The sequence below is a fragment of the Manis pentadactyla genome, chromosome 5 (assembly GCF_030020395.1).
Source record: "Manis pentadactyla isolate mManPen7 chromosome 5, mManPen7.hap1, whole genome shotgun sequence".
NCBI lineage: Eukaryota > Metazoa > Chordata > Mammalia > Pholidota > Manidae > Manis > Manis pentadactyla.
In genome coordinates this window covers 25,591,451-25,614,882 of record NC_080023.1, presented here as the reverse complement: position 1 = coordinate 25,614,882, position 23,432 = coordinate 25,591,451, and the positions used below count along the sequence as shown (strand labels likewise).

The 23,432-nt window shown below is 34.9% G+C and overlaps 1 protein-coding gene across 7 annotated transcripts in view; it reads right to left on the bottom strand.

The window, feature by feature from the left end:
* Positions 1-3,359: 3,359 nt before the first annotated feature.
* The window catches only part of PCDH7 (protocadherin 7), a 396,928-nt gene continuing 376,855 nt past the window's right edge, over positions 3,360-23,432 (bottom strand). For 3 of the 7 annotated variants that reach the window (XM_036908424.2, XM_036908423.2, XM_036908422.2), the window contains exon 3: positions 3,360-7,618. In XM_036908424.2, coding sequence (XP_036764319.2) covers positions 7,242-7,618 — 377 coding nt within the window. In that variant the 3' untranslated portion in view covers positions 3,360-7,241. The remainder of the gene's footprint in view (positions 7,619-23,432) is intronic. The other 4 variants (XM_036908429.2, XM_036908426.2, XM_036908425.2 and 1 more) reach the window with 2 other exon arrangements.

Genomic DNA, 23,432 nt, shown 5'->3' with positions numbered 1-23,432 from the left:
TTAAGTAAGGTGTAAGAAGAGGGATTTTAGTATCAATTGAAGTAGTTTTTGATCTATACCAGGGTCAGCAAACTATAACTCATTGGTCAAATCCAACCAACTGTCTGTTCTTATGTGTTTCCTCAACTAAGAATGGTATTTATGCATTTAAGTGATTCCTTACTTATACTCATTTGATATGTTCGAGAATTCTAGTTGGGAATCAAGAATCCTCTCTCTCCCAGGATGAGGTCTCACCTAGTACACACAGACAGACCTCCCCGGGTGCAGCTGCCCAACAACAGCTCAGTGGACCACAAACTCCAGTTTAAGAAGAACTGTTTCAGCATATTCCAGCTGTCTGTAGGATGTGGAGAAGCACTCAAATAATTGTTTTTCTCTTAAAGGCCAGTGTTAAAACTATAAGTAAATGACTTGGCCATCTGCTTAATTTCTTCATTTTTTTCTAGTATTTTCTGCCCTCACTTCCTTTCCATAAATGCCTTATAAAAACATTTAAGTACACAAATTTTTTACAATCTATAAAATGACAATAAAAGTGTTCCATGTAATATGGTATAAAACACATTTAGAAAAAACTGACATTGTCCTATCAAGTTATTACTAAATTTACTAAGTCTGCAATATTATAAAGTACTTTCAATTCAATTACCAAAAAAAAAAAAACCATCTGGTTTTTATCTCTTTTTTTAGATTGCTTATTCAGGTGTTTCTTTAGAGAACTTTTTAAAAATTAGGCACATTGATTACAATTGTTTATTTTTCAAAGCCCAGTCTAATCTCCAAGATTACATCTGGCATTTTTCTATTCATCTTATGCATCTCTCTTGTGACCTTTTTGGTAATGGATCATCCTATTGATAACATTTAATGGAAAAAATAAAACTGAAGATCCCCAGTAGACTGTACATTTTGTTTAGCATTATCCAAAAGTATTGGGGGCAAATTTTACATTTATGAACGATTAAGCACCTTCTATGTCTTCCCAAAGGAGGTTCAATAAAAAGGCAAAATTGTATCTGTGTGGGTCACACATATTAAATTCAACCAATAAACAAAATTTCCATTAACAGCAGCACAAGAAAAAATAACGTTAAAGTTAAAGGAGAGTGTCAATGTTTAATTTTCCACATTTTACATTCATATCCTTTCCTCACTCCCTACAGCATAGAAAATTTGTATTATCTCTGTTAATCACCTTCTCCCATGCAGTTTATAAACAAGTATTAGAGTAGGAATAAAGATAAAATAAACAAATAAAACTTCAGTCCCTATTCACTCTGCCACCTAAGAGCTCAAGTAGTGATATCGTAAATTTTCATTAAAATAAAGCTGATTGTATTGCCAATCATCCAGTCCTTGTTTAGCAACCCAACATCCCACCACCTTTAGGGAAAACTAGGTTTACTTCTGAAAGGAGAAAAACACAGCAAACAACTTCTCAAAGAATGGTGAGGGGCTTTGAGATAGGGACTCAACAAAAGTTAAATATGAAAATAGAGAAGGGATAAGACAAGAACTCAGATTTCTTTGTGAGATCAGCCTGTTGAAATCAAAGTAAATTGGAATTCTGCAATTATCTGATCAATTTTGATAGTGCCTACTGTCGTTTATGATCATTCAAATCCCCAAATCTAGAGGGACTATTTATCTAGCCAAGTTCCACCAAAATCCCATTGCTTGATAGATTAGGTCAGGGGTACTGAGCAGAAAGAAATTAGGCTATTATATCTTTAAGATTTACAATTTACTGTCAGAAATACCATGCACATTACAATCCCTGCCAGGGTATGTTGTATAATGTCAAGTGAAGATAATTACCTGCCAGTCTGCATCATTAGTGATTCTCCCACCTTACCCTCCAAATTCCCAATTTACAAATGCCTATTTTACTCAGGTAGGTGGGGAGAGTTCATTTCCTTGTCACTCTGCTAAATCATGCAAAATGTTTTGATTGGTACATAAGCTTGTAGAGGGGAAAATGTTAATACTGGCAGAACTTTGCATTCAACTTTTATTCAATCCCCTAAGTAAGTACATGGAACTCTCCCAACAAGTCAAAGGTGGAAGAATATAAGCAGACTCAAGCCTTCAAAGCAATACATGCAACTTTTTTTGGTCTCTTTACTGTCTTCTTTCTAAAATATGTCATTGCATTTTTACGTGTTTGAGATTTTTAATAAAATATTTTTGACCTAAGAATGTAAGTTCAGGGTAAAGAGACATGTTTGTCAAATTAAAATCAAGAATTTAAAAGAAGATTATGTGGTACTTTCACTTTACGTACTGTTACACCGATCTATGTACTGATGTTTGGTTCTCACTGTTAGGAAGCCGAATAAATGCACATTTCACTTGCTCACCTCATTACAACTTGTGGCAGACTTCCTCACCACACTGCACTCCTAATTCATTCCCTAGAGAAGAAAGGTCGCCAGCTAATCTCAATTTATGAAGATATGTTTGATTTAAGAAATAATATGTCATTTTATACACAGTGAGTTGAATTTTCATCCAAGAGAGGGAAAATATGGTAGAGAAACTTCAAGGTTAGGATCTTTAGAATGTCTGTTTTTCCACGTAGGTAGGTTTTAACAGTACTGTGGTGAGATGGCACAAAAATTCCGTGCACTCTGTTGTACAGAGAGAAAGTATTTTCTTTCTCATTTAAATCTCTGAATTGGATTGGAAAATAAACGTTGTTTAAATAGATATCAATTTAATAAATAAGAAGATAACCATTATTATTTGGGTTGTAATCTGGAAAAGAGTAAATGGAATAAACAAAGATAAATTTCTAAAAAGTAAATCATTGGAAAACATAAAATGTAGAGAAAGCTTAACGAAAGAAAAAAATGACTAAGGTAGAAATACTATGTTTTGCCTTAAGTTTTTTCTTTATACTACACATGACATGTTTCTTTTTAGCCTCTAAGTTTTTGTATTTGTCATTACTTCAGATTATAGATGAACATTTCCTTTACAGACACATTTTTACTCAATTAATTTTACCTTAAATGTGAAATTTCTATAGATAACACCTGAAAAAAAATAAATCTTTACATTAATGATAAGTTCTACTACTGTTTTCACTTAAGATTTAACTGCCAGCTAGGTATAATTCTCAGGAATTATTTTGATGAAACTGAAGAAATCCTAGTTCTATCCTAGGCAAAGTAATATGACAGTTTGCGTAACACTCTCTAAATCAGCAATTACTGCAGCATCATCTTCCTTTCTCCATCTTAATTTAGCAGAAATCAAACCATTTAAAATCAAACTGGTACATGCATTCATTCATTTCTTGTCCAATCAGACTGAATTACCTGTCAACAGAGAAGTACACTTACAAGTATGAAACCATTTGACCATGTTATATTTTAATTTGCAGAGACAAAAATGACAAGCAATTTATTTACATAAAACTGTACAAAAGCAAATTAAATTATGTAAAGTATTTCATAAATAGTTGGACGAGTGTTTAATACATTTCGCTGTGTTTAGCATAGTTGCGTGCATAGTGACTCATAATAAACGATGATAAATTGTTCTCTGCTTCACTATCAACATCCAAGTAGCAGAACAATAGTCAATGATTAACATTACGAACAGATCGGACCACGCTGAATGCAAATGCTTCAAAATGTAGGAAAAGTTGTCTGAAAGTAAACACTAGGAGCTGAAAAAATGATGCCTTCCTCCCAATGTTCTAATATCTCTGCCTGGGTCACAATGAACAAGCTTTATGATATTCATGATCAGTTTCACTTTTTCCCCCCTTAAGGACACGTTGTATATTTATCACTGATACACTGTACCTAAAACCACTTAGATCTTCAGGTTTCTCATGCTTGTTTTTGGATGGCTATTTGATTCTTGGCAACTTCTTCTGGTCTGTGTGTTTTATTTTCCTAGAAGACAGTTTCCTAGGGTAGCCTTTCAACCAGCCATCTTCAGTACGATCTTAGTTTCTCTTTCCATAAAAATAATGCCTCCCTTGTTTTTTGAAACTCAGGCAGCAGGCCAGTCAGAAACCATATTGAAATGATATCTGGAGGTTGAGAATGAACATTAGATTTTAGACGGAAGCTACAGATGTTTTAATACACATAAATTTGTATAGCTACTCATTAATTTATAAATGTGTCCTAATGTATAATGCATGCAAAGTTCACTTGAGATTCTTGTGTACAGAAAGCAAGTATGGTTTATATACTGTACAACCAAAACGAAGCAGTAGCTAAAAGAAAAGAAACAAAAGTGAAATAAAGAATAGAATTCTAAATCAGTATTTTACCTTGCAAAATGGACTGATTTCACCTCTTGTAATATCTGTCTGTGTTACTATCACAATGAATGCTTTAGCCTTTGAGTGAGAATTAAGCAACCCATATCAATGCCTTAATTTTTTTTTATGAATGAACGATATTTAAGACTGGTCCATTATCTGAGTTTGTCAGAAGGCAAATTTTTAATATATTATTTATTATTTCCAGAAAATAAACATGGGTAAATATACAGGATCAAAAAAGTCGGGAATAGCCCATTTTCCCTCATTGTCCAAACCCAACAACCTTTTTTTTTTTACCATAACAACAGGTATAAAAGGCACAGTTGCTTATTTTGCATTCACTCATTTATTTATTTTTTTGTTTCTTTTTATTGATTTTTTTCAAAAGCACTCTATATATGAAGTGGCACCAGATTTAACCTATTCAAAATAAAAGTCATACAAACACAAAATATATTTCTGTGTCATGCCAGTTCATTATATAATAAACATGTTATGATAGCTAATTCTACTAGAATTACTGTGAATACTTACAGTACACTGAATTTTTTTCTTTCACACCCATTTTAGTTCTAAAGAGAGGCTCACAAGTTAAATGACAATGACATGACTGTCCTGAATGTGGTGCGAATATCATTGGGGATTGTGGATCCAAATTAATCTGAAGGTCCAGTATGACCCGTATTAGCTTTATAGACAACTGAAGGGTTTTAAGATACAGTGTAATGAGCTATCTAATGGTTTCAAGTGTTTCATGAACGAAAAAAAAATGCATTAAAATGTTTCTTGAACACCTGTGTTATGCAATTGAATATTTCCTTTGTAACGTGCAAGAAAAAATATGTATACATTTCATAAGTATCTTTAGAAGTATTTTGTCTTAATAGGTACTTACAGATTATACAAGGCAGAACTGCTTTAATGCAGTTTCCTAACAAAGTACTAGAATTGCATCTTTCCAAAATGTAAATAATAATCAAACATAAACATGTTTAATTATTGATATTTTAGTCCAATGTTTTTGTTTCAATTACATATCCTCTTTCATCCTAACTATTATACATAAACTAGCATCAATGAAAACTCCATTTAAGAAAGAGCATAAGGAAATGGCCCCAAAAGAGTACCCCCCCCAAAAAAGTGGTTTTCAAAGATAAGCTTTGATGACCTATAGTGAATTAACAACCTATTCCAGGCTGCTTCACCTTATAGTCTAAGAAATTCTGCAAAGCATGAAACTATCCAAAACTACATTGTTTCTACAGTTTGCTAGAGAGCCATCAAGGCTCTGTCTTAACCAGGTTACAAACATTCAGTGATGGGAACGTTTGTCTCTTCACCTGTTACCCCTTATTTTGTCCCTGGATTGTCACTTTTGTCTGAATATCCCAGATCGATTTACAGTTATATTAAATCATCTTCTATAGAGCAAGTGACACAAACTCTGCATATTCTGTTTTTTTATTACACTAAAAAAAGCTACATATTTTCCAACCTTGAGATGTACATACTATGAGACATGTCACTGCCCAGAACTCATTTTTTCATGTTGAGTCTGGATTTATCTTAAGACATATATTAGAAAATATGTGAATCACATTAGTGACAAAGTCAATTAGGGTGTCACCTTGTTTCAATGTTGTGATTCTTAAAATAGTGCTACATTGCACAGGATTCGAAATTAATGCACTTTTGTAATATGGAGGCATGCACTGAACATGTAAACAAATATAATTGGTAATTTGAAATGTGGATAATAAGACCAGCAAGAATAATCTGGATTTTAAAGTGATAATAGTGGACTTAAGTTATAAGACTGTATGGCCATGTATCTTTCTTTACCTACATTCCCACAAAAAGTGGAATCTTCCCTGATATTTTTTTGAAACTAAAGTTGAACCTCAACTAATTACCTATTAAAATACCAAAAATACATCTCATCTGAGCTTTCAATGAAAATTCATTTTAAAATGAAATGCCTGTTTTTTGGGTATAGAGACAATGTAAAATAAACTAGTGTTGGAGTGTTTCAGTCCATGGGTTCAGTTGCTTTTGTTGCTTAATGGATTTCTATGTCAAGACCAAACCTACTTCATGATTTCCCTGATCTGCCATATGATCTTTGGCCTTTTAAGGACATAATTTTTCCAGTTAGTTAATAACACTGGTGCTGTTCTGAAAAAAATATATAATTTTTACAAGTTGTTTTTAGTGTACTTGATTTATGTGGTCAATCAAGATTGTGTGTATACTAAGAATATTTGACGACTGTATGGAATTGAGATTGATGTTCCTGATTCAAAAAGGAATGCCAATTTGGGATTGTAATCTCCAACTGGGTACTGTTCAGCTTTCAGTCTTTGTTAGAATATTAAACTGTGATCTTCCCAAGATGCTTCTTATAGAGACCCCCTTTATAGGGACTGGACTTTCAGGAGGACTCAATCATTTTTTTAGGGATTTCCTTTTATGGTGATTAAACATATTCTGATGGTATGTCTGAAACACATTTTACCATATCTGCTTTTATTGACCAGCCAGTTGACATTCGAACTAAATCAAAGTGACAAAAATCATGCTTCAGCTTAGGGATGATGAGTGTGTGTTGTGTTCTGCTCATCAGGCTTGTTACCATGAAAGAAACTAGCAACCATCTTTTTTTTTCTTTTCTCTCTTCTTTTTGGAGCAGGGTGGGGAAGAGGGAGAGGGAGTACTGGGAATAATCAGTGAGGGGGTTCAACATGCAAGTAACAAGGATGGTTTCTACATTGTACATTACAATCAGGCTGACATTATCACTAAAGGCCTGATCTGGAGGCAGAAGTGGCAGGCAAAGCTTTGTCTCTTTGGTAGCCCCCTCTTTTTGATTAAATGGTTTTACTCTGTAAGGGTTTTGCCCCTTATTCTCCTTCTCATACATGAAAAGAACTTTGCTGTTGCTCTTTATAGCCTACAGGTAAACTTCTCTTCTAGTGAGAGTATTGACGGGAGATGGCTTGTATTCCCCTGTTCTGGTAAGGGGAATATCCTCAGGGTTGGCTTCCTCATTTTTGCTGAGACTCGCTGCACTGAAGGTCTCATAGGATGAGGTCAACTTTTTGTTCAGGAGGTTTCTGTTGCGGTCGCCCATGATGGCGGCCTCACCATTGGCCAGCTTTTCCTGGCTTCCTCGTTCATCAACAGGCATGAAAGTGGAGAGTTTGGGCTGGCTCTTCTTCCTCTCTGGAGAAGTGCGGACCGGCATCCAGCAGGAGTCTGAGTGGCCGTATTCATCGCACTCGCGAGTACACTTCCCAGTCAGGGCTACATCTGGAAGAGGTCGTGAGTCTGAAATTCAAGAAGAAGGAGCCATTAAAGTTGGACATTCCTCAGTAGGCTTTTTTGATCTGTATGAATTTGAGGGGGATATACATATATATATATATTTCCTTGACCAAATTATTTCCTTTTCTCAATACCCTGCAGTTCATCATCCCTTAGAGCAGTTTCTATTTCATATCCATTAAAGATGTCCTCTAAAACCATAGAATATTATAGAAAAAGAGGAGTGGACAAACTGATAAGTTTAAGTGTGTAGAGCAGACAGGTATAGATGCATTTGTTATAGGACAGGGATGTGTGCATATTCCCAAGTGGAAATAAAGTACATATGTATATCGATATGGGTACAAATTTTTCCACATGTATAAGAAAAGTTACTAAATCCAAATAGATAATCTTCTGTATTTATAAATGATCTCAGAAATCGTGTACTTTGGCCAATTGAATTTCTTCCTGCTTATACATTATTCATAGAATGCAAATATGCAGAACCCTTGGTTTAAAATAAATTCTAAAACATCAGGAGGACTCAGAAGTACCTAAATTGACAGCACATCAGGTGGGTGAAGTAAAAAGGCGAAGTACAAGTAGGTTATGGGTGTGAGCATACTAGCAATATCACCACATACCCACCCTAGCCCACATCCCCTTACCCCCCACCATGTCAAATGACCTAATATGTACTGTAAGACAATCCCCTCAATGTTCACATAAAAATACATTTTCCAGTGTATTTGCTGAATGGAAATATTATGTGAAATGCAATGAATTAGGTAAATATAGTCAAGCTCCTACTGAAGTTTTAATGAAATAGCGTGTACTTCTAATTACGGTGTTGTTAACGGAATGGGAAATGTCTTCTACTTATGTAAGGCTAAAGTCATATTTGCAGAGTTCTTAGGGATAAGGATTAAAGATGGCAGCTAAGAATTATCTGTATGTATAATTAATATCATAATATATGACTGTGGACAACAGTTATGTATTTTCTTACTACTGCAAAAATTTGAGAGAGAGCAAGAGAGAAAAACCTGCTCTACTGCAAAAGATTCTAAGAATAACCTTTAGGATTTTATTTAATACATATTATAGCTTATTTTAGAGCCAAACAAAAGAACGTAATAAGAATTGCTCCTATTTATATCTATCACATGGTGTCATTTTATTACAAGGCTTGGGACTTAAAAGATTGATAAATTTTGACTTCTGCAAATATATTGGCAACAAATGGAATTGGTGAGATTTGCATATACATAATTCTGGGTAGGTGTGGTTTAAAGAGAAGAGGGTGTTGTTTACCGTATCCCCAATATATTTGTACCTTCTGCTTTGTCTCCCCACACCATGCCATGTAGTTTATTCCTATTTTGGCTATCATTTGTTTAAGACATTTTAAAATTTGCTCTGCCAAGTCTCCTAAGTCAAAGCAGTCCAATATCATATGCCATTTTTTCCTTCAGTGATGGATAACTTAAATATTGACATTTGTCATTCCATTGATTTTTGAATCACTGTGGCCTTATATTTTTATGCCATGTGCTTTGAGTTCAACAAGGAAATACCAGTGTTCTTCACAGAAAATCTAGAATTACTTTTCTCTCTCCCAAAGGTAAAATGCAAAGATAATAATTTATTGTCGCTGTGCATGCTGCTATTTGACTTCTAAGTGGGCAGACCCTATCAATTTTGTCATCAAGAGAAGAAGCATTTTTTTCTATTCATTTTTCATGCTAAATTCCCTGTGTCTCTCAAACCCATATTTTAGATGCATTTAAAAAATAAAACTATCGACAAATTCTATGAATGATTTTTGTAATCTAGTTACTCTAAATGTGCAAACTTTGAGTTTGTGTGGAATATTTCCTATTTTGGGATACTCTGTTTATTTGAAGCTGGTCTAAATCTTTGCACAGGAAAAACCCTATTAGGATGCAAAGTGTAAAATCAGGCCTACATTTTACTTGAAGCATTCCTGCAATGCTTTAACAAGTTAAAATTATTCTTTTTCTCTTACGACACTGCCTTTCAAAGACACAAGGTAAAAATCAGGAATTTAGCTACTGAAATAAGAAAATAATCTCTGTGAATGTGGTTGCCATTCCCTGCAGAAATGAGCTAGAATGCCCTCCAATCATTTAAGTTTACTTACGTCTCTCAGAATGTGTTAGTTTACTTACATAATGACTTACACAGGTGGCTGTTTTTCAGGGATTAATTTATGTTTTCAGTTTGAAATTCATGGTACCTTGTTTTTCCTTTGTTTGAGCTTCATTTAGAGACAGCTTATAATACTACATTAATATATCAATGACTCTTCTTACCTGTTGTTTACTTAACTTCCTGTTGCTCATAAGAAATTGTATTCATTTAATAAACTGACTGAATTTCCCATTCACTAGAAGTAAGGTACTCTTGAATTCCTTCCCTTGGCCTTTACTTCATCGTCTGGGTTATTTCCTACTAAAATTGATTTCTTCTTACTGTTTTCCATGAAAGGCATCAGCCACATATGGGCTGCCATATCTCTATTCAAGAATCATGACTTGTAATAAGGCTGTCCTGTCATTTCCAAAGTCAGACACTTGATTGGGGACCTCAGTGGAAGCATATATATATATGTTTTGGAGATATTTTTGGGGATATATATATATATATATATGATAAGTGTGGGGGTGTTGGGGAAGAACCTATATATATATATAGGAGGTAGTAGCTTTTTTTAATGGCCGTGGGCAGCCGTAATTGACCTCTAACTAACACAGCTGTTACATTTTAAGAAGGAGCAATACGGTGTTATGGGAAATGCTAAAGCGAAAGTCAAAACAACTTGTTTTTCGGCCTCTGCTCTCCCAGAGGCCTGACCCCTCAGTGCTTTGATTCTCCTTGCTGTTTGGTTGAGGAGTTAAGTAAAAGGGATGAAATTTTGGAAAGTATGTTATATGTTATCAACTGTTCTAAAATTGTTTGCTATTGTAATGGCTTAAAATTGTGTACTTTCAAGAGGGAAATTAATCTTATGTCTAAGAAAGGACTTAACTCTCCAAAATGATGTAAGGATTCAAGCAAATAGCGTAAGTTGGTAAAAAAGGAACACTCCATAAGTGATGCTGAAGCAAGAGCAGGATGTAATGACACCATTCCTACTTCCACTTTTCTCAAGGTTTGATATGATAAGTGTGGGGGGTGTTGGGGAAGAACCTTTAAGGAGCTGACTTTACTGTAGAAAAAACTGGTAGAGAATACCATGATATTTCAATATAGAACATTTTACTTTTTAAAATTCATTTACTCAATACCAATGAACAAGAGTTGACATTAACTGTTTTCCATCTTCACTCAGGTCAAAATTAAAGGAAATAGCAGCAAATAAAAGCATGAAATAATGTCATTAGACATTAAAAATGCACCCTTCAGTGAAAGACTGAAAGACTAGGAAGGAAAACTAGTTGTGGAAGGTCTGTCTCTATAACCCCTCAAAACAGATGGGACATGTTATGTTTGGTGATGCTGTATGACCCTATAAAACTTTTGTGTTTTAAAAATTTTATAACATACTTGCAGAATTAAAATAAGAAAATACAGAAATGCAGAGAAATACTATTCCACTCATGACTTCCCTTAATAAATTGCATCATAATACAAATTGCATTTGTTAATCATTGGCATTTCTTTTGAGGATTCATTTGACTCATCAAGAGTGGAAGTTCTGATTGCTCGTGATGAAGCTCTTATAGTCTTTCTTGATTATTTTCTAAATTTGATGACAAACACCACAACATGTCTCAGCCAATTAGGCTTGTCAGCTTCCACTGAGGTCCCCAATCAAGTGTCTGACTTTGGAAATGACAGGACAGCCTTATTACAAGTCATGATTCTTGAATAGAGATATGGCAGCCCATATGTGGCTGATGCCTTTCATGGAAAACAGTAAGAAGAAATCAATTTTAGTAGGAAATAACCCAGACGATGAAGTAAAGGCCAAGGGAAGGAATTCAAGAGTACCTTACTTCTAGTGAATGGGAAATTCAGTCAGTTTATTAAATGAATACAATTTCTTATGAGCAACAGGAAGTTAAGTAAACAACAGGTAAGAAGAGTCATTGATATATTAATATAGTATTATAAGCTGTCTCTAAATGAAGCTCAAACAAAGGAAAAACAAGGTACCATGAATTTCAAACTGAAAACATAAATTAATCCCTGAAAAACAGCCACCTGTGTAAGTCATTATGTAAGTAAACTAACACATTCTGAGAGACGTAAGTAAACTTAAATGATTGGAGGGCATTCTAGCTCATATATATATATACATATAATATATATATTCTCTCTCTCTCTCTCTCTCTATATATATATATACACTATCCCCCAAAATATATTCAAAATATATATATATTATATGTATATACATATCTCCAATAATCTATATATATCTGAGCAGCACAGGAAATAAATCCCACAAAGTCACATACTGTACTATTTAATGAAAAAAGAAAAAATGGTGCCACCTCCCTAGAACTATACATTTCCAAGTTCTTTCCCTAAAAAGAAGTATATTCATCCTCAGTAGGTAGGGTGGGTGGGTGAGGAGACACTGCTACAGTGAGTTCAATAAGACATAACAGATGGCAGTATGTAGAATCATTAGAAAAAACAAGGAAAGCCCAGATCTATGGTGGCATTTAATGTTTCCAGAAGCTGTCCTACACAATTCAGAAACCATCAGGGGCATCTTTATTACAGGAGAGCACAGGAATTGTTAAGACCCTTGAAGACGGCTCTGCACCAGTAAGGAGTTTCATATGCTGAGTTATGGATTCTGCCAGAACCCTGGGCACCCACTCTACTCCAGGCCCTTGGCTTGAGGCTGAAGATTTAAGGATATTTCCATTTGCTGAGAGAAGGCATGAATATGTCACATTTAAGTTTTAAAATACCTCCAATGAGATTTTCTTATGAGCTCACATACATAAAGCCATACGCATCCTTTGCTTATTTAATATACAAATTACTTAATTCCCTGAGATAAGTAAGTTCTTAGTCAATGTGTAGATATCCTGGAGGTACATCATTCATACAATTTGTTCTTTAAAAAGAACTAGCACATTCTCAACATTATTTAACAAATTCTGCCAGTAGAAAATAGTATTCTCTCGTTTAGGAGAGGAAAAAACATTTATAGTCACCTTTTCCTTTTTTTTTTTTCAAGTATTTAGTTTCCTTTTGATACTTCCTGATTTCCTGTTCTACAGAGATTTCTTTTTCTAGGCACACACCTCAATTCTGGTCAAATTTGTGGACCATGAAGAAGTTTTACCAAAGGATGAACAAGAAAAACAATAATTAAATAAGCCTTTTATTGGAAAATTATTGTAGCCCATAAAGATTAGGTGTGAGATCCAAAAGGTACATACTTAGTTAGACTTTGCTATTTTACATAAAAAATCTCAAGATCGCTACCTTTTGTCTATCTGGGGAATTTGGGAAGCCTAGAGAGGGAAGCACACAACGGATTATGGGGTGGGAATCCCTGACAGGGACAAGCAGCTTGTGATCCTCTGTATATCCAAAGTTCTGGAAGAAGGGGATATTTATAGTTACCTAAATATTACCTAAGACTACAACAAAGGGGTTAACATTACTAAATACTATTTTAATTTATCATAAAAGCACTTGATCCAACCAAATTAGAAGAAGATATAAGGATTGCGTAACCACCAAACCCTTATTTCAGTAACGTTGATAACAATCTTCAGCACGTCCCTCATAGAACAGTGAATTTGAGAAAAGAACAGATGTGGGGTCCTAAACATTGCTGAATGTGATTGTGGCCCATCATGGATAAACTGCATGACTTTGGATATAATTTCTCTGAGCCTCAAGATCCTCACATGTTAGATAATAATCTGTACTCCCCTATTTATTGTGGGGACAAAAGAGTTAATGCATATGAAGTCCATCAACTAGTCGCTGGTGCAGTGTAAATGCTAGGAGAGACCGAAGGAGGTGAAGAGATTTTTTTTCTTCCTGCCATCTTCCGTGATATAAATGGGTATTATTTAAGGGGATAGGTTCTGGAGCCAGGCCCCCTGCTTTCAAATTCTAACTTCGCTACCTAGTTAAGTGTGTAACTGTGAACAAGTTACTTGAAGAATTTAAATTTTGTCATTTGTATAATGGGCATAATAATTAACTTCTTAGGATTATTGTGGGGATTAAATGGGGTAATACAAGTAAAGTATTTGCAATAATTCTTGACACACAATAAGCTCTCAATAAATATTAACTACTTCAGGGGCACAATCCCTTACCCATAATTCAGTCCTCCAAAAAGATGTGAAAACCAGAAGTTTCATTTTTTCTTTCATAAATTTCAATTCAAGGCTATTTTTTTTCTCTATGTCACATAGTGTGAATATTTACATGTTTTATTGTAGAAATAGTATGTTTAATTAAGAGCACTTTCTCAGACTCTTTAAGATTTTAAAAATAATAAATGATGTTTTTGATATTACTTTTCCTAACATACAAAAGATTCTAAATTTTGATACATATTTGGCCCCAAGGGATTCAGATAACTTTTATGGAATTAACCAAAAAGGCATGTAGGCTGACAGAGTCAACAATACACCAGAGCTACCATGTATTTTGGAAAAAACACCGGTTGCCATGTCCTGTTAATAGTTCAGGTATCTCACTAATACTTATTCATTAGAAGTTTTCCAGAGAAGACTTACTCAGTATGTGTCCTTATGGTTGCTCAAAATTAAAGGGGAAACAGTATTATTTTCAGTCATCTTTGCAAACTAAAGTTTCTTCCCCAGTGAAACACATAATCTGCACAGTTAATTATTTTCACTTGAAAGAGACATGCCCCTAAAATAGGGTTGTCACTTGCCATTTTGCTTTGCCTACATGGGCCACAACATAGAAAGGAGTTCAGTTTTGAAGTATGTCAAAAATTAGCACCGAGCTTATCTAAGTCTAAGAAGTTGAAAATCAGGGAAAGACAACAAATAGCAGGACAGTTACCTAAATGCAATACACCCTTCATACATAAAAAATAATGACACAAAAAAGCCATTCAGCAAATGAGCTATGCAGATTTCATGACATATGGGGAATGATTATTTTAAATCATAATAGAAGAACAGAATTTCCTCTAATCTCCTTACACACACTCCTTTGTGTCTAATGTGACATCACTGCTCCTGATGTCCAGGTGTAGATTCTATTTTGCACCTCTTGAAGCTGGGCTGCTCTGAAAACTAGAAGGTGGCAGAGGGTGACATTGTGCTATTTACAGACTAGGTCTCAGGAGGCCTGGAAGCTTCTGCTTTAGCTTTGGAACCCTTCAGTCTTCATCCTGAGAGAAAGCACAATCACACCTTTTTGAAGATGAAACACTATTTGAGAAAGAGACTTAACTCTCCTAGCAGTGCCTACTCCCATCCAGCTCTCCAAGTGAATGCAGCCTCAAGAGCGAGCCAGGCAACACGAGCAGAAGAATCAGAAACCCAATCCACAGAGATGTGAGAAGCAATAAATCTTTGTTGTTTGAAGTCCCTGTCATGTTTGTTTGCTTTTTTTGTTAGAGGGTGGAGAGAGTTCATTGATACAGCAATAGATCACTGAGATCATGAGCGTATTATATTATTTACAATAAATGAAACTACAGCCTGAGATCTGAAAACAATATATTCTACTCTATTTTATGTCTTTTTATCATGGGTAACAAATTGACCAATATTACTGAAAGTGCAACACTTCAAAATAACATTTTTGGAGATGTAGGCACATTTAATGAAGTTCAAGCAGAGGGCTACCATAGAAAGCTCTAGAAATTCTGGTCCTATAATTACAGGACTTCACTGTATTTTATACCTAGGAGTGCTCTAGTTTGGGCTGACATGCCAAGACAATATTAAAATGCTTAAACATGTTTGAAAGCATCAGCAACTTTTCTCCATACCTTAGGCTAAACTCAGTTAAACAACAATTGTTATGTATCTCAGGAAGCATTTACTGCCTGGAGGCTTAGACCACTGTCATTCTGAATGTGGTCTTATCATATATAGAGGAGACTGCACATCCTGTGTCTCAAGCAGTCTTGCTGAATCAACTCAAACATGAATCTGCTGGCTAGCACATGAAAACTGCTCTACAGCAGAAAATAAATGGTGACTGTTTGTGAGTGATCAATTTATGCCCATCAGGGATGTGGCTTTACTTTGATTTCCCAGTTCACATATGCAAAATCAGAGGCAAGGTAGGTTAAGGGAGTGTTAGTGAAGACAGTGAAAGGAGAGGAGGTGCTGGAAAAGAGAAGACGTTCCAATATTGATCAAAAGAGTTTATAAAACCCAGAAAGAAACTGGGGACATTTATTTCACAAGTTAGAAATTAATTATTCCACTAAAAATTGATATAATTTTGTTTTTTTTGACCATTCACATGTTTTTTCCACTGCAATAATCATAGCTTTCATAACTTTATTTCTAGTCTCTTGGTTTTCTTATATTAGGAATTATTTGCTTTGGGTGTTATAAACTTTAACATCTTGTTAGAAAGTACAAGTATTTCCTCTCTTCATAAATGCAGGTATGTACCCCCAAAATTTGCATAAAATTTCAATGGGGTTCAAAATACTAAGGAAGGATCACAGTATACTACCAACGTCCTGGCGGATGGGGGAAAGAATGGTATATTTCATACTTAGACTTCTCTTTCGAATTTGAATCTAAGGTTAAGATATATTTAACAATTCCACACCCACCCTCGAAAAATAGAAATAACATGCAGTAAACAAATTGCCATTCAGTAAGAAGATTAAAAATGAGGAAACAGATTATGAAACACATATTTAGAAGTAAGGAAGGTAATTTAAGTTTCCTTATATTAATATTTTAGGTTGGTCATATAAACGTCCAAATCTAAAACCCCTAATAATAAGGCTTTGTATAAGTAGCAAATTAATACTTGGTGATGGATCTAACGGACTGCTGATCACTGATTTGAGAAGGTGTGTCCTTTCCTAAAGTCTACATCCCACATTTTCTTCAAACTGATGGCTTGGATTGCCAGCAACTAAATCTTTATTCATATACCCTAAGAAAGGAGATGAGTTCTTGTGCTTATGCAAGTTTATAGAAAAAACACCATTTGGATGAGGATCTCTTTTTTAAAGTTAATGAAATGTGTTAGCCAGTTTAATATTGGTCTTACTGTGAATTGTGATTGTGGGTCCTTTTAGAAGAATTGCTAATATCAATTTAGAGTCACTTTCCTATAATGAGATCTGAGTTTCCTATAAACCCAGATCTTCAAAGTTTTCATCATTGGCCATAAGATTGTAGCATATATATCCTACAATAAATATTAATACTGTCTTCAGAAATCTATGTCCTAAAAATCAAACACAAAGGCTCTACAACTGTAAAAATATAGCTTTTGGATTTTCTTCTCGGAGGCAGTGCCCGTTTTATCTTAGCTCCCCTACATAACAGAATTCAAATTAAGAGGTTGAGAAAAGAAAACTGAAATAATCAATCAATAGATATTATTTTCTCAAGCCTTCCTCCATCTAAACCATGATAAAGTTTTTTTTTTTAAGTGAGAAGTTAAAAAATAGCTCTAGGATTCTGAGGCGCTTCTACTGCTCCCTGGTCGTGCTGCAGGCCCCGCCCTGCACGGCTGCTCCCACAGCCTTCCTGTGCTGGGTGCAGCAATGGTCCCTTCCAAACACGTCTACCCCCTGATCCCCAGAAGCTGTGAACATGTTAGGGTCATGGAGAAGGGGAATTAAGGTTTCAGCTGGTGTTAGGTTTGCTAATAAACTGACCTTAAAACAGGAAGTTGATAAGGGGGCTAGGCTACAAACAGAGGAATATGAGCAGGCTCCAGGAACTGAAAAAGGCAAGGAAACATTTGCTCCTGGAGCCCTGAACAGGAACACAGCCCTGAGGAGACTTTTGTAGGGGGGGTGGGGGTGCTGTCAGACTTGTGACCTATAGAACTGTAAGAGAGCACAGTTTTGTTGTTTTAAGATACTAAGTTTTTAGTAATTTATTAAAGTTGCAATAGGAACCTAGTTCCCCTCTCACGGTTTCTCTAGTCAGAGCACAGAGAGCATCGACTTGATGCACTTGGTCTTTTCTACCCATATTTTATCTATTAAAGGAAATGGAGTGGAAAAACTCATTGTCAAAGTTTTCCTTGATTCTTTCTTACCTAACTTTCAAGCATCTGCTCAAGAATTTTCATTTTTCACTTTTGAAAATTTCACTACACCCTAATATCTAATTGTCCAAGTTCTGTGTATATGACCAGACAACAAAGTTCAACTTCCTTTTTGTGAGTGATAACACTTTCCTGAGTGATAACATCTACCTCCTATGTCCTTTAGTGATATCTGTCTCTGGGATAATTACCAGAAACCACTTTAAACCATTCTAAATATGGGTTTGTGTGATTCCCAAGAAAAGAAAAGAAATAGGATATGGCAAAATTAGAAGTACAGCCAGGTACCAGGGCACAAAGCTAATGAGGGCTTTGCCGTTTATGGTGCTATTGTGACTTCCTGATATTTACTACTTGAGTGTCACTTTTTTTTTTCCACTTAGCTGTTTCCCCCTAGTGATTAGCCAGAAAGCGTCCAATAAAAATGAACTCTATGATTATTCTAAGACCAGCAAGTAGAATAACAAGTTTATCCCTAACCCTCTTCAATAAATTTCAGTACATATTTCCTTTTTTGCACACATGGCGCTTCAGGGATCTGTATCCTACCTACCTTCTAACTCTTCCTTTCCCTCCTTGCTCCCATTTGCCATGTGTACAGACCTAATTTAGTTCACTTCTTAAAGGCCTCTTGCTGTTCCCTGTCTTTGTGATATTAACGTACTGCTTCTTCTGCTATTCCTTGCTTTGTCATCTATCTCCCACAAACCCTTCAAAATCCAGTTTCAGGATGTCTTCAAACCAGCCTAATTCTGATTTTGTTTTGCCTCTGTAGTCTTCAACCTATGTGTATCTCTACCATAACATTTAAGAGATTGCATTGAAATCTGTCACTTATTCATGGGACATTTTCTGTAAAAGGCAATTCCCTGTGGACATGGTTCATAAATGACTTAACTGTGTACTCAGGATCCTTGTACCAAGCCAGTCACATACTCAGTGCTTTTTGAATGGGTGAATTAAAAATATGGTACGGAGACATTGCATGTCATCCCTCATGATTATGTCTAACCTCACCATGGCCACAGGTAGAAGGATTATAATGACATCTGTTAATTGAAAACCAAATGTGCCGGCTTGGCCAAACAGAGAAGATGAAGTGGTTTTTGTTGGTCTGTCTAGAACATGCAGATCTGAAGGAACTCCACTACTGACTCTTCTTCTCCCCTTTCACAGCCTGTCCTATAATCTCCCCAGTTCAGTTTTGCTTTCCAACAGAACAATGTACTTGACTGGAATAATCCACGGATATATTTTATAGAACAAAATGAGGTCCACACACCTGGGGTTAGAGGTGGACTGGGTGGAGGAGGCCGTAATAGGAGGTGCTAAGAAACAGTCTAACGGGAAAATCCAATGCTTAGTGGTCACAAGGCTATACAAAAAAGAACGAGTTTGTTAAGCTTCTTTGTTTATGGATAGTAGCTTTCTTAGAGTTTCTTTAGTGTTGTCAGGACCTCGGGTTGGCCATTATACAAATCTTTCAATAATAAGCTTGGGAAATATAATTTATTTTTTGCTTGTACACAGCTTGTACCACAGACAAAAATTTTCAAAGCATGGAGTCATGAAGGAAAGGCATTCTATGTGATAGAAAAGATGAAAAGCAAAATGCTCTCTTCTCTCATTCTTGTAATATGGGTCTATTTTAGTAGGAATTATTGCAGGTAATGTGCTAACTTATTTCAGTTCAAAAAAATTTACTTGCTTTTGGTAGCAACTGGATGGGTACATTTTTAATGGCTAGCATCGTGGGCAATTTAAACTTGTGCATTTCAAACTGAGAGTTATGATTCACTAGTTAGCGGTTGAACCCACTTAGGGAGTCATAACCAGTTCACACTATTTTGTGAAGGTTTTATTGTAGTTCTTTATATGTGTATATAAATATGTGTGTGTGTGGTTACTCAGTCCCTATACAAAATGTAATTTTTATTCTGGGTCACACTGAAAAAGATTGAAAGTCTATAATTTAAATCACATCACATGGAAATCTGTATATTCTTGGCTATTTCTGAGTAAGCTATATATGATATTTAACATAAAATATAATCTTAATATGCACACAATGTCATGTGAATTTTAAACTTTACTTTTAACTGTCATTTCAAATCGTACTTAAGAAACTAAAGTTTTATCCTTATTAAAAAGGAACTCATATAACCCAAAGAATAAGCGTTAGTCACATCAGTAGTAACCACTTCAGGAAATCTACTATAAATACAGTTTTTACCTTGAGACATTCTGAATTTACAGTTAATTCCCTAGATTCTAATTTTCTAGAATTACATGTAATTGTGATGAGCCTTCTCATAATCCACTTAAATCCTCTGATAGACTTCGATTTATTTCAATCAGCAAAATTGCAACAGACCATTTAAAAAAGGAGGACTTAGTGTGACTTCTTAAAGTCACATAGACATTAAAATGTAGGACACATTTAAGCGGTCTAATTGTAAGGCTGGTCTAATGCCTAAGTATTAATCTGTCACAATGTCAAATTACATACATTCAGGCTTTTTTTTTTTTTTTTTTAGTAAAACGTGTCTGCACTTAACAAACTAACAGTGTAAAAAATTCAGGAGTGCAATTAGAATGTCATCTCTTCCACAGATGACTTAAGAAAAGCATGAATCAGAGCTTAACAGTCAACATAATTTCATAGATAATCATGGCCAAATTATGGTACTGCAACAACTTGAAGGCAGTACAGTGAGATTAGCAGACAGCGACGATCAACTATTTATCTCTACCATCTGCCATGCCTGTTCTTTATTTAAATCTCTCTCTATCTCATCTCTCTCTCTCTCTTTTTCTTTTGCCAATGTTTTCAGTTTTCTCTTTGCCAGCAGTGGGCATCTCATAGGAAAACAGGTTTCATGGTGGGAAAACAGATTTTCCCATGTGTTCAATGAATTAGGTTCTCTGGCTATTCTGTAGTTCTAGGCAAAGAAGACCGGCTGGAGGGAATTAATTTCAACAAGCTTTTGTGTACTGACCAATGTCTTGTACGATTCAAATGAATCAATCCCACAAGCAACAAAACAGATAAAACTACAAAATTATTGTAACAATAGAAATGATCATTAAAGCGTATGCTTTGGGAGTTTCCTTTAAATGACTTACTTCACAGATAAACCATTGGATTGTATTCTGTGGGTACTTAAGTGAATAATTTGATGGGAGTCTCGCTAATTTGTCAGACTTCTCTTGTCTGCAAAAAAACCAAGGATTAGTGGAATTAGGACTAGCTATGGCAGAATACAGAAACTTGGAAATTCCACTATGGAGAGAAAATAACAGAGATGGACTTAACTGCATAAAGCTGGTATGAAGTTTCCAGTTTTGGGGAAGAAAGGGCCCACTGTTGTGGTGACATAATCTGCAAGACCATTATCATTCTTTCAAGAAATATCGATAAACCAGAAACTATTCTAAAACTTTACAGTGTAGGACAGGTTGTATAGTGCCCCCGTTTTACAGATGAGGAAACTAAGGCACAGAGAAGTTAAAGGAGTTATGCAAGACTTCACATTTAGTTGGTGATAGAATGAGGTTGCAAACCCAGGCAGTCTGACTTCAGAGCTGCGCTCTTAACCACTATGCCATACTACTTCTTGATCAATAATGCAACATCAATGTGCTATAAACTCTTGTCATAAGTTTTAAAAAAATCATCTTTGTCTAACCTGAATTAAAGCAGAAAAGCATTTCCCCATATGGAAGAAGAAGTCTGGAACAGGCAGTCTCCCTGGATGTCAAATATAGTAGGAATCAAATAGTCTTAGCTTGAAAGGAGAACAGTTTTAGCTTGGACAGACAGAAAGGTGAAAACTGGAGAGTAAGTGTGTGTGTGTGTGTAGGTGCCAGGGCCAGAATGGCATTGGGATATGCCTGTTTTTCCTTGGGGTTTTCTCTCACAGCTGTGCTTCAGTTGGTCTTTGAATGGGATGAAGAATTTTGTCTCCAAGTCAAAATGAGACTAAATGATTGTGTTGGTAAAAAGCCTCAAACGTATACTATTATTAAAGCCATACTCAGCTAAGAAAAGGTTTCATCTTCACAATATAGTTCTATTCTCAATTCTACATGGTAGAAAGAGACCTCAATTATGAGGTTTTGAATCATTGTCATTCCAGACACAGAAAAGCGACGTTTGGAAACCACAGTGTGCTGGGCTGAACTTCTGAGAACGGGGATGTTGAACCATTCCTTGGGGAATTGAATGTTAAGAAGTGGAAATAAATGCTTTAAGAATGGCAAAAAGAAGTATGGACAGTTATTTCTGGCAAACAAAGCATCAAAGAGATTACATAGGACATATTAACCACAATTGGGTTGGTTAATGTGGAAAGATTGTACTGACTTCTTTAGAGAAAATGAATACAAAGTGATACTTGTGCTCTACTTATCCAACTTGATTCTCCATACTCATCAGATGATTTATAAACATCTAGATCTTTACTTTATTTGAGAATATATAGTTGCAACCCCTGAAGTTGAATGGTTCAGAGGATTAAGTGAAATAATATATGTTAAGTGTTTGGCATAATGATCTACATATAGGAACATTTGATATATTTTTCTGTTATTATCACTACTGTTGCTCTAACTACCCTTCAATGTATCTTTTCCATGCATACATTTGAATGGTAAAATATTGATTCTAAGTTATTGAAAATTAAATGTTACTCAGTGTTTTCTTGGTATAAATTAAAGGAGTCAAAACCTTAACTTTTTAGAATAGTTATCAATAACTTCAGGAAACAATAGTCTCCACATATGAAAGATTATAGATCCAAATCTTTATATTATAAATTAGAGTCCCAAATATATATCTTTGAAATAAAGTCCCAGAATAGTAGATAAAATATACATCTTTCAATGTTTTAAAATTATTTAAGTTAATAAATATCAAAAAACACATATTTTAAGAATCTTAAAAGATATGCAAACTAATTTAATTTCAAAGATTAGGTGTACATAAGTTAATGATTTTTCTATAATAAATTTGTCTATAATATAATTGTATTTTATAATTACTAGTTAAAAGTTAACTGAAACAATCTGTTGTGACTTGCAAGTGTATAATTACAAAGGCTATGAACAATAATTAGTGCTCTGTCATCTACTTAACTAGGTATAATATCTCATTTCTTCCAAAGAAACAATTTCTACCTAATCACTATTTTGTACATCTTAAAATTACATTTTTTTTACTGCTTAAATCCTAGTTTGCCTTTTTCTCATATGAGGACATGAAAAGATGATAAAATCGAGAAATGTAAAGAGAATATGTGCCTTCAACACAACATAATCTCTAACTTACTACTTGGGTAGACTTTACAAGTATGTCAGCATTAAAAAAATGAATTTAGTCTAAAGAAATCTTTAAAGAGATTAAAAAGTATAAAAGGTACAGGATCCCAGTTAATGTGCATTAAATTCTCTTCAAAAAGAGGAGGAAAAGTTAAGAAACAGCTTTCTGCTCTGCATGTTAACTAGCCTAAATAATGCAGAGCTTAAGGGCAAAAGCAAGAGGATTTAAAAGGGAAAACAAATATCTTGAGACGACTTGTCT